This window comes from Electrona antarctica (genome assembly GCF_951216825.1).
Source record: "Electrona antarctica genome assembly, chromosome: 7".
Taxonomy (NCBI): domain Eukaryota; kingdom Metazoa; phylum Chordata; class Actinopteri; order Myctophiformes; family Myctophidae; genus Electrona; species Electrona antarctica.
Genome location: NC_136812.1, coordinates 5,087,604 through 5,106,831, shown reverse-complemented (window position 1 = coordinate 5,106,831; position 19,228 = coordinate 5,087,604). Strand labels below are relative to the sequence as shown.

At 40.3% G+C, this 19,228-nt stretch overlaps 2 protein-coding genes across 3 annotated transcripts in view; one reads left to right on the top strand and one right to left on the bottom strand.

The window, feature by feature from the left end:
• Positions 1-5,995, bottom strand: part of LOC306926621 (uncharacterized protein) — a 30,451-nt gene extending 24,456 nt beyond the window's left edge. Inside the window, exon 1 of one of the 2 annotated variants that reach the window (XM_079505978.1) lies at positions 5,711-5,995. In XM_079505978.1, the coding sequence (XP_079362104.1) occupies positions 5,711-5,903 (193 nt within the window). In that variant the 5' untranslated portion in view covers positions 5,904-5,995. The remainder of the gene's footprint in view (positions 1-5,710) is intronic. The other variant, XM_079505977.1, reaches the window with a different exon arrangement.
• Positions 5,996-6,920: 925 nt separating this feature from the next.
• Positions 6,921-11,791, top strand: LOC306926463 (uncharacterized protein). The gene is made up of 2 exons (XM_079505770.1): positions 6,921-7,197; positions 10,185-11,791. Exons 1-2 carry the CDS (start codon positions 7,005-7,007, stop codon positions 11,357-11,359), a joined length of 1,368 nt encoding a protein of 455 aa, XP_079361896.1. The 5' UTR covers positions 6,921-7,004; the 3' UTR covers positions 11,360-11,791.
• The last annotated feature ends 7,437 nt before the right edge of the window (positions 11,792-19,228 follow it).

Below are 19,228 nucleotides of genomic sequence, written 5' to 3'. Positions count from 1 at the left end.
GAACTACTATTATATAGCACAGACCTGGATGAGGGTGCTCAATGATCAATGTTATCCTCATAACAGCAAGTCATTAGTTACTGCGAGAGTCTAGCAAACACCAACTCAGGATTCCTGGATCTCTGCCCTCCACAATTTTCACAATTTTCATTTTTTATTGTTTACTTTATTTAGAAAAGCAATGTACAGTAACTTTTCACATCCCTTATACAAAACAAACACAATCAATTCTCATATTTTCCCCATGTCCTGTGTCCCATGTCCTGTGTCCCTCTTAAGTTATACCAGTATTAATAAGACAAGATTTATGGAACAATGCAATTAAAGTCATTCATTTCTGTAGGAGTTGATATAATTTTACATAATATTTTTTTTTACAGTATTTGTCTCCATCTGCTCTATCTGCATCGTGTTGCCTATATGGGTTTCTTCATAAACTGACACAGCAAATATTTTGGAATGTGAAAAGAGCAGAAGAACCTTGTCAAGTCTAGTAGCTATTTAGCTAGCTGGAGTGACCTAACTTTAAGCTCCATTTAGTGTAACAGATCCTGTCCAGTAGCATAATAGAAAAGCCCAGACTCTGTTTCACCAGAATGGTTCATTAGTATCACTTGTAACAGCATGGTTACTGTGCATAGTACCTAACTATAGTAGTGTACGGTCGGACACAATATAGTTGATTGATGAATTCTGAACCTGAAGTATTTGTCTGTGGTAAACATTTAGAAAAAGTAAAGAAACAAGATCCATAATGTCACAAACCCCAAAGCAGAAGACCTTCAACACATACTAAATGGTGCTCAACAGAGAGATGATTAAAGATCAAATTAAAGATATCTTATCATGTATCATGTTGCTGAGCAAACTACACCAGTCAGAACAGCAAATGTTGAGAGTGAGAGTATGCCTGCACCATGCAGTCTCATCAAGAAGACTGAATAAGGTTGATAATAGTAACAGAGACAATGAAGGTTGATGAAGTTGTATCGTCGGCTGCTCTTGTATTATATAAACATCATAAAAGCTACCTTAAACCTCTAAAGGAAATAAAGCAGCTGCCAGACAAAACAAATAATCAGAACAGCAGACCAAATGTTCACCTATTTTAATTTAATTAAATGAAAATGATGACACTAAACTAAGCGTTATGATGACATACTGAAGACACTGGTCCATGATTTTCTTCATCAATATATCTGAAGCTCTACAGCTCTGTTTTTGAGTGGTGTAAACCACTCCTACAACTGGCTTTGTTAGTTTACGTGTCTGTCTGTCTGTCTGTCTGTTCGTACCAAAAAATGAGCATGGTTGCTATGGTCACCCAGTTCACACGGGGTGTGATTTCATTACGTCAGACATTACGTCAGACCACAGCTGATCAGTCTATATAAGACCTTACACCACTCAGTTCACACGGGTGTGGTTCTTTTCTTGGACGTGCAGCTTCTATCAGTGCATATCCCATGGGCACACTTTCAGAGCATACCACATCAGACCTTTCAGCTCAATCTACAATTCAAATTGTAATGTATGAGATTTTCCTTCAGTTTCCAGGATTTTCCTGTATTTAGACCATCATCACATCTTCCTCAGAGCTCAGTCTTCAGTATGTCATTATAACTCCCAGTCAGAGGTTATATATTGTATGATATTTATCTTCATACGATCAGGTTACGAGAGCTTAGTGTTGGTATATGGAGCCAGGGTTTTATGAACATCAGCATAATTTCTCTGTTGAGCAACATTCAGTGTTGAAGGTCTTCTACTGCGGAGGTTTTGACATTATTGACCGTGTCACTTTCCTTTTTCTATTTGTATTTGGATGTTTTTTTAACCATGTTGTAATAGCGACCACACATCACATTTACTATGAAAACATAAATGTCCTGTCACTGTCAGTCAGTTAGTCAGTTAGTTATAGTCACCTTGTGACATCATCAGGGATAGAGATCCCTCATCAATATTAAGGCCATATATAAGAATGCCCATATATGGAGATCCCTGATGTCATCAATATTGGCCAGCAACTCTACATCTGACCTCAAACCTCAAACCCTTAGATCTCCATATATGGAGCTGACCTGTTCTGACATTCCATATTGTATGTTGATCTGACCTCATTAATCCCTGTATACTCAAGACACGCTCCATATATGGGCCATATATATTAATACATTAATTCTGTACTGGCCATATAATATGGCCAGTACAGAATTAATTCCATATGTTGATCTGACTCCCCATGCCAAAGCGCCAGCGCTCGCCCAGCAGTCTGCTGTCACCCAGGCCGATGCGTGCATGTGACCTCACCCTTTTCTCGCCCTAAGGTCTACAGTGTCAGGGCTCTACTATTGTCAATGGCTACTGGACATGCTCTGTTAGTATGTTACACTAAATGGAACTTAAAGCTAGGTCAGATAGCTACTTGATTTGCCATTATTCCAAATATATATCCTTTTCATATTCCAAAATATTTGCAATGATTTACCTTTTATGAAGAAAGCCATAGGCAATACGATGCAGATGCGGTGAAGCTAAATACAACTTTACCTTAAAGGGTAAGACCACTTTTGTAGAGGTTTGGGTTGTGTAGTTACCTTGCCATGATGTAACTCCAAATGTGGACAAGAAATCAAAAATAATTTCTCCAGTGATTAGAAATTGATAATTCAAAATATGCTCCTCATTGACTTACATTGTACGCTGAAACAGCTCTCAAAGTCACTCTTTTAGTACGTAAACAAACACAAACAAAGTTGTTTCAGACAATATGGAGCAACACCAAAACTCATGTGGTTTTATTTTTTCATAAAAATGTTAACTTCCTGTTGATTTGTCCATTTTTATTCAGAAGAAAACCCGGACTGGATCCATGGATCCGGATCCAGATCTTCATATAGTAAAATCAACAGGAAGTTACCATTTTTATGAAGAAATAAAACCACATGAGTTTTGGTGTTGCTCTATATTGTCTGAAACAACTTTGTTTGTGTTTGTTTACGTACTAAAAGAGTGACTTTGAGAGCTGTTTCAGCGTACAATGTAAGTCAATGAGGAGCATATTTTGAATTATCAATTTCTAATCACTGGAGAAATTATTTTTGATTTCTTGTCCACATTTGGAGTTACATCATGGCAAGGTAACTACACAACCCAAACCTCTACAAAAGTGGTCTTACCCTTTAAGCAAACATGTTAAATGATTATATCAACTCTACATGAATGAATGACTTGCTGGTATGAGGATAACATTGAGCTTGGTTTCCCTCATCCAGGTGTGCTAAATAATAGTTAGGTAGTTCTATTGTAGGGCTGCATTTCTCTCTGTAGCCTACTATTGTTGAAGCTGCATATATACTTTCACAATTTTTCATTTGTGACATTTCATATATTTTAGGGACTTCTACTCAAGTGAATTTGTTATAATTTCACCACCCTTGCATAAGTGAAGTCAAAATAAAACTAATCTGTTTGATACTGTAGATTTCATTAGGACTGCTTTATTTCCTCCCATTTGGGAAACCATATACGTTTAGTGCCATAACTCCACGAGTATTCAAGCTACAGTTACACATTCGATTCAGCAGAACCACACCTTCCATACAAGCCCTCATATGTGTTGCTATGACAATCCATGTCAGAGTCACTATACAAAGTAAAGAAGACACTCTACATAGATTTACATTTCCGCCTATTGTAGGTATGTGTTCAAATGTCTATATCTCATATTTACATTCACATATTGACATTATTCTTTTTCTAGAATGTAGAGGGATGTCCTGGCTTCAGGTATGCCAAGTTGTAAACCTCTCAGAGCTTCCATTGTGAATCTACATGAGTTTATATGCCTTAATCCCCAGACGGACAGGCTGTATTTTTACTTTGGGGTGTATAACTTTAAATATCAATTTCACCACTTTTGCAGTAAAATATTTTTATACAAGAATCCATTTCATGTATGGGAGGCCTTAGAGATGAGGAAAAACTATGTTGTGTTTGGTCCTAAGCCCGGTAGGGGTATCTCGAAAACTAAAGCACTTTTTGACTGTTCGTCACAGGACTAATTAGAAATGTTAATGCTTGAATGCTAATTCAAAATATGCTCCTCATTGACTTACATTGTACGCTGAAACAGCTCTCAAAGTCAATCTTTTTGGTACATAAACAAACACAAAGTTGATTGAGACAACATAGAGCATCACCAAAACTCATGTGGTTTTATTTGTTTTAATAAAATGTTAACTTGCTGTTGATTTGTCCATTTATTATTATTAGGAAAAAACATGGACCGATTTCTATTAAAAAAAAATCACACCCGTGTGAACTGAGTGGTGTAAGCTCTTATATAGCCTGATCAGCTGTGGTCTGACGTAATGTCTGACGTAATGAAATCACACCCGTGTGAACTGGGTGACCGTAGCAACCATGCTCATTTTTTACGAACAGACAGACAGACAGACACGTAAACTAACAAAGCCAGTCGTAGGAGTGGTTTACACCACTCAAAAAGAAAAAATCACACCCGTGTGAACTGAGTGGTGTAAGGTCTTATATAGCCTGTCTGACGTAATGAAATCATGTCTGACGTAATTAAATCACACCCGGGTGAACTGGGTGAACATAGCAACCATGCTCATTTTTTGAGCACAGACAGACAGACAGACAGACAGACTAACAAAGCCAGTTGTAGGAGTGTTTACACCACTCAAAAATATGGACATTCAGACATAATAGTCTTTATTGTCTGAATCAATAAACCTTGTTTGTGTTTGTCAATGTTTATGTATTGAAAGAGTGACTTTGAGAGCCGTTTCAGCGACCAATGTAAGTAAATGAGGAGCATTTTTTATCATAATTTGTTTATTGTCCACATTTGGAGTTACATCATGGCACGGTATCCTATAACTACACAACCCAAACCTCTGCAAAATTGGCCTTAGGCCTACCCTTTAAAAGTACAGTATGCGACTATAGGCAACTCCTATGCCAACAAAATGTGGAAAAACAGTGTGTAAACTGTAAATCCAGCATGATATTAAATAGCGAACCGAATGCCAAACGATAATGAGTCCCTGCCTAAACAATCTCATGTCTCTAAACTACTTCGAATTCACTACTATGAGTTCTAAATATGGTTAAATGTAGATGATGTAAGTGATCACAGACATTATAGGGCTAACTCTAATGGCTGTTGTTTTGTATATGGGTAAGTTGAATTGATTATTATAATAGTGTTTTATAAATAAAATACAGATGTTGCCGTTTTGCAACTGTATTGCAGGGTTAACATCGATGTCACTCTCTCCTTTAATCGGTTTGATTGATTGAAGTATTTATTAACAGTTTGCAGATATCAAGCACAAGTTAACTCTAAAAAAAACTGTTAACTGTGAGTGGACGACACCATATAATTAAGCACTACGCTTGTTTACAAGATGGTCCACCTTGTTCAATTCATCAATTAGAGACAAATATATAGCCAAAAAACAGAAAATCATCATAAAGAAGGTATATGGGAAAAGAAAACATATAGCTTATGGTGGTATGTGAGGGGAAGGGTAGGTGGGGGCGACAATATTATGATCTTTACAAGACAGAGCACAACATAAATGAAAACACGGGGACTGACGGAGTAAAACCAGCAGCTGGTGTTATACGTTATAATCAAAGTGACCTACAGTAACAGTACCAAGCAATAAGTACCAACCTGTTGTGCGGAATCCGACGTCAGGATGTTTTAAAACCACTTCCAGGATTCGTTGTTGCAGCTGTTGTTGTTTGGAGCTGAAAGCTTCGTCCTCGTATTCCGTTATGATTCTCTCCACCACCACAAAGATCTCGTCCGCGGCTGCACAGAGCCGCTCGTTGACGAAGGACCTCAGTGTTTGTAGTAAAGCCATGATTTAGTCACAGGGAATGACAATTAAAATGACAAATAAATGCTAACCATAGATATGTCTGCCCTGGGCTACAGGCGCGACAGTGTGACGCAATTAAACGTCATCAGAGACTGCATATATCTGCGGGGACATTATTGCCTTAAATATAGGCTTGATTTGAGGAAAAAATTGCTGCCATTTGTCCAAAAGTGACTGCAATTAAAATAATTGCTGCTATTTTGTACTCTTTTTATACCATGTATAAACGACGCTATGTGACTAGTTGTAGTATTGGGTCTGTGACACAAAAATGGGACTTTACTTCCCACTGTATGGGATCACAGGCACAAAACTGACCTAAGGTAAACGAACGCTGAAAACAGCAGATCTACAAGCTCACAACACGTAGGAAGTCTCATCAAGTTGTGTCTGCTATTTGTTACGGACGTTCACCACCAGCAGGTGGCAGCACCTCCACGATGAATAGGTCTGTAGGAATATATATGTCAGGGACCATAGATATAGCCAGGGACCCCCATAAGAGAAGACTAGCAGTGATTCTCAATCCGTTTAATTTCAGTGACCCCCAGTTTGACATACATTAGTCTACAGACCCCCATTTAATGGCATTTATTTTGATGAATTGAAAATGGTGGGCCCTATTGTAAACAAGTGTAAAGTGTAATGCTCACAGTTAACAGTTTTGTATTGAGTTGTAATTGTGTACTGTAATTCTGCAAACTGTTAATAAATCAATCTATCTATCTCTGGGACCCCAATTTATTTTGTAAAATCAATGTTAATTTTACTAATGGGAGTGTACAAATGGAACCAAATGGACCCGTACACTCTCTGAGTTACAGTCCCCTGATAACATATGGGTCCATTTGGTTCCATGCAAACTATCGTTTTGCTGGGGACCCCCTGGAACTCCCTCATGGGGGTCCCCGGACCCCACTTTGGGAACCACTGATCAGCTTTGACCTGACGTCATAGCCGAACCAGGAAGTATAATTTGACCCGTTGCTTTGTTGTGTTGAGCTAGCCTACGAGAGCTATAACGTTAGCTGCTCTGACTTGTTTTAATGTCACTAACAATTAATTAATTGTGCTAAATTAACCATGGCTTTACTACAAACACTGAAGTCCTTCGTCAACGAGCGGCTCTGTGCAGCCGCCGAGGAGATCTTCGTGGTGGTGGAGAGAATCATAACAGAATACGAGGACCAGGCGTTCAGCTCCAAACAACAGATCGAGCAGCAACAGAGAATCCTGGACGTGGTTTTAAAACCCGACGTCAAACTACATAAAACAGGTTGGTACCGTCCAGACCAGAGAGGTAGCCAATAGTCATTAGCATAAGAACCATTGAAACACCAGCAGCTCTTGAATTTCCTAGAAGTGTTTTCATGCCTGGTGTCTGTGTTTGCAAGGAATGTAACGGGGAAAGGTCCATGAAATTAACATAATGTGTAAAAAATAGTGTCTGGGGTTGTCTTTAACCTCGACTGACATTCAAATGTGGTTGTATCAGATGTAAACAACTGATTACTTCCAACAACACTTCACCGTGACTCCTGAGTCGTTATTGGGACCCTTTGTTGGGGGATCACAGACGCAGACCGATTTTTGTGGTACCCTGTACAGTATTGCTAGTGCTTACGTTTGAAATGTACACATTCTGCATACTGTGAAATAAAAAAAATCAATCAATCCATTTTCTTTTCCTACATAAAAAAGAGATTTCAGAAGATTTCCCCCTCCCCGGGGATGTCATTTTCAACAAATGTAATAATTACAATTCCATACATTAAAGACACATCGATAAATACGTATTGAAAATAGCCCATGGCCATCTACAATAAGCGACGAGATGTGCGTGGGCTTGTAGATCTGCTATTTTCACTACTTTGGGCCCCGGGGTCTTGAGGTAAAAAGTTTGTGAACCACTAAGTTGCTAGACTGACAAATGACATTGAGCATGAGTGTAGTGTAGTGTGGGAAGTAACAATGCCATTAATTTAAAAAAAATGCCATTCATTGCAGTAAGAAGTGTGTTGCCTGCCCTGCAGTGACATAAAGTAACATTCAACTGCAATTGCATGTGCTAACCTCAAGGTGGCAAACAAAGACCACTATATCATGAACCATGGTGTGTTTGTGCATGTTATAGGCCTATCATGTAGCCTGTGCCATTAGTGTCTCCACAAGGCACGTGAGAGTGTGTTGGCATGATCACAGCCAAACTGCATACACTCCCTTAATGCTGGAGCAGGACCTCTGCTCTGCACCAATGTTTTCCCACATGGGCCTGTTATAGCGCCACCAGGAGGCAGATTCTTTGCAAAACGTTTATTTTGACAGTACACATACTAAAAATGGTATCTTTGAGAAACAAAGGAGAGGACCCCCACACACTGTTACTCCTTTATATTTTATCCAAATTGTACGCAAATCCATACACATGCTCTCTATACTTGATGGGGAGAGAGTCTGTTTTGTCCGTCCATGTACACTACAGCTAATATCCGGCACTGTTGGCCCGGCCGATGCCAAACTCTGCACACACGCTCCCTGGATGCCAACGACTAACCTGTGCCCCAAATTCTTCCGAACGGCCTGCTATAGCACCACCATGAGGCCGATTTTGCAAAACACCTTTCTTTTATATTACTCGCACAGATTTTATCCATACATCACGCATATCAGTGTACACTATTTATAGTGTTATGATCAACACAGATCTGTTGACATCTAAAATGGTAAATGGTGCATTTATATAGCGCCTTTATACAAGGCGCTTTACATAGATTGTGCATTACATTCACCCATTCATACACCGATTACGGCGGAAGCCATGCAAGGTACCAACCAGCACATCGGGAGCAATTTGGGGTTCAGTGTCTTGCCCAAGGACACTTCGACATGTAGACAGGAGGAGCCGGGATTCGAACCGCCGACCCATGGATCATTGGACGACCTGCTCTACCTCCTGAGCCACAGTCGCCCCCATCTAAAGGCCTATTTAGAATAAAATGGCTAAAACTTTGATTGATTGATTGATTTATTAACAGTTTTGCAGAATTACAGAACATTTCAAGTACAACTCAATACAAAAACTGTTAACTGTGAGTGGACGACACCATAAAGCATTACACTTGTTTACAATAGGGCCCACCATTTTCAATTCATCAAAACATTTAAAGATGTACGAATATACACAACTATATAGTCAAAACAGGAAATCATCATAGAGGAGGTAAAAAGGGAAAAGAAACATACAGTGATGGGGAAAAGGGGTGGGTGGGGGATTCAGATGTTACGGGGGGGGCATTTTGAATTGCAACCGTCCGTAGGTGCCCTTTGAGAGCAGTTTTGAAGGAGTCAAGGGATTTGCATGTCTTAATGACTGTTGATAGGGCGTTCCACATGTTGGTGCCATAGGAGCGAAATTAATTTAGTCCCTTGTTTGTACCTAATCTGGGTTGCACATGGTGTGTTGAACTCCCTCTGGCGTTGTGGGTGTGGACTTTGTTGACATTAAGTATTTAGACAGGTACATGGGTATCTTGGTGGTGTAGTGAATCTTGTGGACCAGACCCATTGACCCAAGATGCTGTACTCTGTCGTCAACCCTAAGCCATTCCAGCCTGTCAAAGTGGGCAGGGGTGAGGTGGGTTCGGGGAGTGAGGCCAAGTAGTAGCCTGACCAGTTTGTTTTGGGAATCCTGGGGCCGTGTTTTAAGGTCCTTACATGTGCGGTGGTACCAGGAGGTGCATGCAAAGTCGAAGAAACCTTGTGTTTTTGTTGACCAGTGAGGAGATCCTGTATAGGAATCTTGTTCTTTGGTTGACTTTTTTGATTACGTTGGTGGCCATTTTATCACCGGAAAGATTTGCCTCCAGGATGGAACCTACTGTAGGTAGGTAATTTCATCTTTCCGTGTGATAATATTGTCACCTTTTCAACCTGCAGTTTGTTCCTGTCCGAGACCAGCAGTGCTGAGTCATCAGTGAACAGCAACAAGTTGCAGTCACAAGCTGATGTCATGTCGTTAACATGTATTAGGAACAGTAAAGGCTGTGAAATTAAGCATGCACATTCCCACTACACCAAGGAAGAAATACCACTTAAAGTTTTTCACCTCAACCTCATGGTTACATTATAACAGGCCAAATCATGTTTTTACTATATATATTACTATATAACTTTGTATGCGCACTCCCTAGAGGCCAAGGAAAAAAAGATTGACGTCTAAAGTTTGCAGGAGTGGCCTGTTTTCAACAAACTGTCTCCTTCTAGATGAACCACTGTTTCCTGGGTATGAAGATGTTTCAGTGGACCTGCAGGAGAGGAGCTCCAGCCTGGACCAGGAGGAACCAGAGCCTCCACAGATTAAAGAGCAACAGGAGGAGCTACTTAAAACACCAGAGGAGGGTGATGCGTTGACAGTGACATTACTAGCAGTGAAACAGGAAGATGATGATGAAAACGGGTGGCCTGTAGTAGCCGGCACATCAAATGAACATGTGAAAATGAAAACACAAGCAGATGCAGAGGACTGTGGATCATCACAACCGAATAGTGATGTCCAGCTTCCCTATTCACACTGTTCAGAATATGACACTGAAGACAGTGATGAGTGGGGGGAGACCAGGAAAGATCAGTCAGCTTTAAACAACCTGGAATCACAAAATGTGGCAGGACAAACATTGTCTTTGAGCAACAAGCTGTCCCAAGTCCTTGATATGACGCATACAGAGGAAATGCCGTTTAATTGTGCAGTTTGTGGCAAATGTTTTAGTTTAAAGTCTGGTCTAAAGAGACACATGGTGATTCATACAGGGGAAAAACCATTTAAATGTACATATTGTGGCAAAGGCTTTAATCGAAGGGGAAATATGAACACACACTTGATGACGCACACAGCGGAAAAACCCTTTATTTGTATGTATTGTGGCAAAGGTTTTAATATAAAAGGAAATTTGAACAAACATATGATGACACATACAGGGGAAAAGCCCTTGTCTTGTGCATATTGTGGCAAAGGCTTTAGTGAAATGGGTAACCTGAAAAGGCACACGAAGACTCACACAGGGGAAAAACCCTTTAATTGTACGGAATGTGGCAAAGGCTTTGCTGAGATGCTTGATCTGAAAAGACACATGAGGACTCATACAGGGGAAAAGCCATTTATTTGTACAGATTGTGGTAAAGCCTTTAGTATAAAGGGGAATTTGAACAAACACATGATGACTCATACAGGAGAAAAGCCATTTAAATGTACGGAATGTGGCAAAGGCTTTATTCAAATGGTCGACTTGAAAAGACACATGAGGACTCATATGGGGGGAAAACCCTATAGTTGTACCATTTGTGGGAAATGCTTTGATCAACCGAATGTACTGAATACACACATGATGATTCATACAGGAGAAAATCCCTTTGAAGAGGGTGTAAGTGATATGTATCGTTAAAATAAATATCACTCTGTTGCTTCAGCTCAACAGGATAAAGTGACTTAACAAAGCCTCTGTACTGGAACAAAACATTTTAAACTGATCAATGGGTTCTCTCCCCTGATTGCATACAATTGTGCATGCTGCTTAGAAAAATCTGTCCTATGATTACAGATTGTTTTGAGGATATACATGTATTATTGCTGTGCCTCAGGACAGCGATGTCACTCAGTTATTGTGCTTCTCCACCACATGGTACCATGGTCCTAGACCAGTGGTTCCCAAACCTTTCATTGTCAAGGACCCCCAAATTGACACTGATTAGCCCGCGGACCCCCTATTTGAAAAGATATGACGGGGCTCTAGGAGTGATTCTAAACCCGTTTAATTTCAAGGACCCGCAGTTTGACATGCATTAGTCTATGGTCCCCCATTTAATGGCATGTCTATCTCTTGAGACCCCAATTTATATTTGAAAATATAAACTTAATTTAACCCTGAGAGTGTACAAATGGAACCATTTGTGAGTTACAGACCCATAAGGGTCCATTTGGGTCCTAATCTATCATTCAGCTGGGGACCCCCTGGAACTCTCTCAATGACCCCTAGGGGTCCCTGGACCCCACTTTGTGAACCACTGTCCTAGACCATGGGTTCCCCCAAACTTTCCAGCCCCTGAACATCAAAATAACTCTTCCATGGACTCACGGCCCCAACTTAACCCAGCGGTAATTTTATGCACATTTGTCCGCACAATTTATTAAGCCTAGGGCTATGTAGGGGTTTTGTAACAATTGTGGTTAAATATATTTGTAGTAATTATTTTTTCATTGTATTTCACTCATTCTGTTGATTCTATTCAGGTGTGTAAAATATTTGTGATGAGCCAAAATAATGACTTATACTGAAAAGACCCGACCACAACTTTGGGAACCCCTGTCCTAGACAACCAATTGCGGGTGTCTGACCAATGGTGAACTATTATAAGCAAACACACAAATAACGCTATGACAGATTACACAAAAATAAGTGTAATGGGTAATATACACTTTACAATATATGGAAATAATAGTCATCATTAATTTTATAATGAACAACTTAATTTTATTTAACCATATAAGCCCTATTTAAAATGCTCTCAACACATTGCTACATGACACACTGTGAGCTTGTAGATTGGTTGTAAAATGTGAACAAAAATCAGGACACATCAGCTGCATTGCTGATACCATAATGTTGTCAGGAAGGTCAAATAATGTCCTCCAATATGCCAGGCTCTAGAACAGTGAATGGTAAATATCACCAAAACCTAGAAGAGTGGATTTACACTTGAATAATAGATCACCAAATTCTTAATTAGGGGAAGGAATTAGAAAACAAATCAAGGTAATAAGATTCATGTTTATAAAAGTGATTGAAGACTGAATAAAGTTTTGTAAAACAAATCTAAGACTTGTTCCATCCATTATCTGTTTACTGTATATCAACATTTATGCATACACATTCCTACTACTCCACTTAAGGTTTTTCACATCAACCTCATGGTGGCGCTATAACAGGCCGAATCATGTTTTTACTATTACTATATAACTTTGTATGCACACTCCCTAGATGCATTTTTCACAGCTTCCTGTTATAGTTTTATATTATATCCTGATTGCTGATTGGCGTCTAGGATTGCAGGAGTGGCCCGTTTTCAACAAAATGTCTCCTTCTAGATGAACCACTGTTTCCTGGGTATGAAGATGTTTCAGTGGACCTGCAGGAGAGGAGCTCCAGCCTGGACCAGGAGGAACCAGAGCCTCCACAGATTAAAGATCAACAGGAGGAGCTACTTAAAACACCAGAGGAGGGTGACGCGTTGACAGTGACATTACTAGCAGTGAAACAGGAAGATGATGATGAAAACGGGTGGCCTGTAGTGGCCGGCACCTCAAATGAACACGTGAAAACACAAGCAGATGCAGAGGACTGTGGATCATCACAACCGAATAGTGATGTCCAGCTTCCCTATTCACACTGTTCAGAATATGACACTGGAGACGGTGACGAGTGGGGGGAGACCAGGAAAGATCAGACAGCTTTAAACAACCTGGAATCACAAAATGTGGCAGGACAAACATTGTCTTTGAGCAACAAGCTGTCCCAAGTCCTTGATATGACGCATACAGAGGAAATGCCGTTTAATTGTGCAGTTTGTGGCAGATGTTTTAGTTTTAATTCTGGTCTAAAGAAACACATGGTGATTCATACGGGGGAAAAACCATTTAAATGCACATATTGTGGCAAAGGCTTTAATCGAAGGGGAAATATGAACACACACTTGATGACGCACACAGCGGAAAAACCCTTTATTTGTATGTATTGTGGCAAAGGTTTTAATATAAAAGGAAATTTGAACAAACATTTGATGACACATACAGGGGAAAAGCCCTTGTCCTGTGAATATTGTGGCAAAGGCTTTAGTGACATGGGTAACATGAAAAGACACATGAGGACTCATACAGGAGAAAAGCCTTTTATTTGTACATATTGTGGTAAAGCCTTTAGTATAAAGGGGAATTTGAACAAACACATGATGACGCATACAGGATAAAAGCCTTTAAATGTACATGTATATTGTGGCAAAGGCTTTATTGAAATGGTCGACTTGAAAAGACTCATATGGGGGAAAACCCTATAGTTGTACCATTTGTGGGAAATGCGTTGATCAACCGAATGTACTGAATACGCACATGATGATTCATACAGGAGAAAACCCCTTTGAGGAGGGTGTAAGTGATATGTATCGTTAAAATAAATATCACTCTGTTGCTTCAGCTCAACTTACAGGATAAAGTGACTTAACAAAGCCTCTGTACTGGAACAAAACATTTTAAACTGATCAATGGGTTCTCTCCCCTGATTGGATCAAATTGTTGCATGCAGCTGCTTAGAAAAAGCTGTCCTATGATTACAGATTGTTTTGAGGATAGACATGTATTATTGCTGTGCCTCAGGACAGCGGTGTCACTCATCACTCACAATTGGTACCTGATGCTACCACATGGTAGCTTGCCTTTTTTGGACCAAATTGACACTAATTAGCTTGCGGACCCCCTATTTGAAAAGATATGAGAGGGCTCTAGCAGTGATTCTAAACCTGTTTAATTTCAAGGACCCGCAGCTTGACATGCATTAGTCTATGGACCCCCACTTAACACAATCAGTCCCGAGATTCCTTCAAAATAGGAGCTTGGGTGCCGCTTTTACACTCTTGACTCTTACGTCATATTTTTCATTGTATTTCACTCATTATGTTGATTCTATTCAAGTGTGTAAAATATTTGTGATATTTGTGAAGACCCGACCACAACTTTAGGAACCCCTGTCCTACAACCAATTACTGGTGTCTGAGCTAAACTAACACACAAATAACTCTATGACAGATTACCCAAAAAAATACATCACATGGATGCACCTGGGGCGTATCCTCAGTGATGTATCCTGAGGTCCGTGCCTTGCATGGTTTCCGCCGCCATCGGTGTGCCATGAATGTGTGTGAATGGGTGAATTGATGCGCAATCTATGTAAAGCGCCTTGGATAAAGGCGCTATAGAGTACAGAACTACTCTGCCAGGGCTGGGAGGTACACTTCTGGCACGTGGAAGGACTAGGCTCTGTGGGTTGACTCATGTCCGGGCCCCTCCTACGTCTCACCAGGTCCATTCCTGCTCTCACCAGGCTCAGGACCTGTGCGTTGCACCAGAGTCCCAGCACCAGACACTTCATTCAGGAGTGGTGGGCAATGGTTCCACAGACTCCACCCGAGCGAGAAGGTGGTGCTGCGGGCTCCGCTTTCTGCTTGAATGGCCCTCCTAAAGGCCTCACCGAGGGTTTGTTGGGCTTCCTCCTCCAGGCTGGGGCGCTAACCCATACTGCTCACCCGGGTGCCGTCTACATTCCGGCTGTCACCCATCTCTCCGTTGGTCACCAGACTATACCTGGTTGTCACATCAGCAAGATTCATGTTTATAAAAGTGAATGTGATTGAATAATGAAGACTGAATAAAGTGTTGTAAAACAAATCTAAGACTTGTTCCATCTGTAGCCCCCAGCCAAGACCCAGCCCACAACAGCCCTGTAGGGCTCAGAGGAGGCTCAATGTTACACATCCATTTCCTGTTTACTGTATATCAAATATTGATCTGTCAATGTTTATATAAACTGATACATTTTACAGCATTATATTTGGGATTGAAATTTGTTAATACTGTCGAGTGGAGACCAAATATATCCCAAACTGTTACTTGTCTGTATTCAAATTCAAATATCAAAAATAGTAGATCTACAAGCTTAAAATGCATCACTTTGTGCCACGTCTTTTGCTTATAGATCTTTGACTGTTGATGCTGTTGTACACAAAGCACAATGACTAGATAGGCCATGCTAAAACCAGTGCAGGCTGGGCTGTTGACACACACTTTACATACAGTCGGGGCGACTGTGGCTCAAGAGGTAGAGCAGGTCGTCCAATGATCCATGGGTCGGCGGTTCGAATCCCGGCTCCTCCTGTCTACATGTCGAAGTGTCCTTGGGCAAGACATGCCCAATGTAAAGCGCCTTGGATAAAGGCGCTATATAAATGCACCATTTACCATTTACCATTTTATATATATTTGTGTATACTTGATCAATTATGATAATTATAATACATACGTACATAATACAGTATAAATATCACATTGATATAAAGTCACTGTATACAGTGACTGTTCTGTTACTAACACATACAATGAATAAATGCATGAAATAGGCTATGTCTGTAATTTCACCGGAGTTTCACACAGTGACTCATTCATTGTTGGGTGGGTGTGGGACCTCGTCATTGATTGGTCTACCTGTACCATTGACATGTAATTCAGTCAGTATAGTAGTAGTGCATAATGACTGGCTTGGTGGAATGGTGTTTTGTTTGTAAGGAACATTAGTGTGTAATCATGATCTTTGACCATCGTCTGGTCTATACAGTAGCTTTACCATTGACATGTATATTATAATTCAGTCAATGGTCTAAGTGAAGAGCTTGTGGATGGGTCGTCATCGTGGTCCAATGGCCCTGCCAGTCATTCAAAGGTGCAAATGTCAAGAATGTGGAGCATTCATATGCATGAAGCCCTCACACACTGTTACACCACAAACAATTAAGTACCACAGACGAAAAACAGTCTAAGTCTAAAATGTCATTCTGACCCCTCCACGAAAAGGCCTCGTTGTCCTGACCCCTTATCTATCATTTATACATTACGGATAAATAGTGTGGACTTAGACTGTTATTGAAGACCCTTTTAACCTTGTAATAGCTTGACGTGATTCAAAGTTTCAAACCTCAATTGGACGTGCATTAAATTCAGAGAACTTTAGACCATACTCAAATGTCATTTAGAAGTATTGGTCAATATACTCAAGCAATTGTTCTGATCCAGTGAAGTTCATCTCAAACGTATGAGCTTTCTACGATTCCATGATAATGTCCATCCGGTGAAGAGAATAATAAGGTCACAAATCATTTGAACAACACAAGCCAGCAGGGATTAACCCATAGCGCGCCACTCTGTGGCGCGCTATGAGCTTGTAGATCTGCTATTTTTCAATAGCTAAAGTATAACATAATGCTTAGTTAAAACACCAAAAGGGGTTCCCGCCCAGAATGGGTTTTAACAGACTCTCATTTCTAATTGCAACAGCAAAGTTTGTGAATGTAGGATTATAATCAGTTTAACCTCTTGAACCCTACATATGGTACATCTGGTATTTGAAAATAGCTGATCTGCAAGCTCACACTGCACTGAAAATGTGTAGTCTGTGTTGGAGAACAATTGGAGAACTTTAGACTAGAGATGTCCCGATACTGTATCGGTATCGGGAAAAGTATTGGGTGGGCCCTTATTTGTCATATCGGTATCAGCGAATATGCCAGTCTAACCACAGATTCGACACTGGGGTAAGGGGTTGACACTATGGCAGGTAAATAAAATGTTGGGACATGTGGAGTTTGCTTTCGAGTTGCCCAAACTGTAAGTGTACATTTGAGTGAGGAGTGTGCTATAAACACAACATGAGATCACGACACTGGTATTGGTATTCAGTATTGGTATCGGCTAACACAGAAATTGAGGTATCGGATCGGAAGCGAAAAAAGTGTATCGGGACATCCCTACTTTAGACCATACTCAAATGTCTTTTAGAAGTATCTTGGTCAATATACTCAAGCAATTGTTTATGATCCAGTGAAGTCCAGCTCAAACTTATATCTTGTGCTTTCTACGAATCCATGATAATGTCCATCCGGTGAAGAGAATAATAATGTCACAAATCATTTGAACAACACAAGCCAGCAGGGCTTAACAGACCCAGCCTTCTAATTGCAACTGCAGGAAGCCTGACTGAAAGACTGAACATTTAACGTTTAATATTCTCAATAATAGTGAAAGGGGTAAATAAGCAGTAAATGGTATAGTAATTAAAGTGTTTCCCAAAGTCGGGCCCATGGGACCGCCAGGGGTCAGCAAAGTTTGTGAATGTAGGATTATAATCAGTTTAACCTCTTGAACCCGTATACATATGGTACATCTGGTATTTGAAAATAGCTGATCTGCAAGCTCACACTGCACTGAAAAGGGTTTTGAATGTGTAGTCTGCAGATCTGCTATTTTCAACATGTTTTTTGAACAGTGTAAAATCTTGTGTGGGGGTCTCTCGTCCCTGGCATGAATTATTTTCAGCTGGGGGTCCAAATGCATATTCATTTGATTTGACATAGAACTGGTTCAGCAGACTATAACACATTTGAACCAGTTACTTATACTGAAAAGAATCATGAAAAAGCTCACATGAACAACTTAATTTGAAAGAATGTATAGATACAGTGGGCTTTTTAATACATGCATTGATAAATAAATAAATTCAATCTGGATAAATATTCTGTAGCCTACTCTCCACACGCATGAGCAAACGGACACAGGCAATTAACCAGGATAAAGCGCCGATACTGTGATACAGCATATTTATTAGGCCTAGTAACAGAAATCTGTTTTGATTCAAATTATTATTTCCCCCCTCCGGTGCTCCAGCCCCCCCAGCCCCCCTACTTCCCTCAGCCTCAGTGGGGGCAGGTAACCAACCAGTTTCTATTGATGCCCCCCCCCCTCCCACCCCCCTCCCCTCTCTCTCATTGGGCCCCCAAGCACCATCAGTGAGTATTTAGCAGTGGGTGTTGCTGTCCTTTCTCACTTTAATGTGTGTTGTTGTCAAGAGCCGGACTTCTCTCTTCTGGATTTGGTGAAGTAATCAGGTATGTAGTTTGTTGCTTTCAGAATGATTGTGTGTTTTGATTTGACTATGCCTGTGGGGGTACAGTCTGGTTTCCATTTACTGTACACAGCTACTAGCATGTGCATCTAGTTGTAGGGACGTTACAGACGTTATTCTCAATGTGTTTTTTTTTACTGATTAAAGAAAGGTTAAAAAGGCCTAACTGAAATTATAGAGTAGCAAGATTGGTTGAGTAGTGAGATGCAAGTAAAACTTGTGAAGATTAATATGAAGATACTATTTTGAGATATTATCACATGTGAATAACATAAATATAATGCATGAATGAAATTCAAGATTTTGTCAGAATTGTGTGAAAGTGTGTTGTTAATCAGATCATCTGCCACTTTCTCTGCAATGTTCTAACATTGCAACATGTCTCATCGCAAGTCTTTGGACTGAACTATAGTTAGGCTTCAGTTTCAAACAAATTGTGTGGAATTACGGTATGAATCTAGATTCTAATACTACAACTAGCATCACTCCTGTGATTCTAACACTGTCCTCTGCTTTCCTCTACTAGAACTCTTGCTG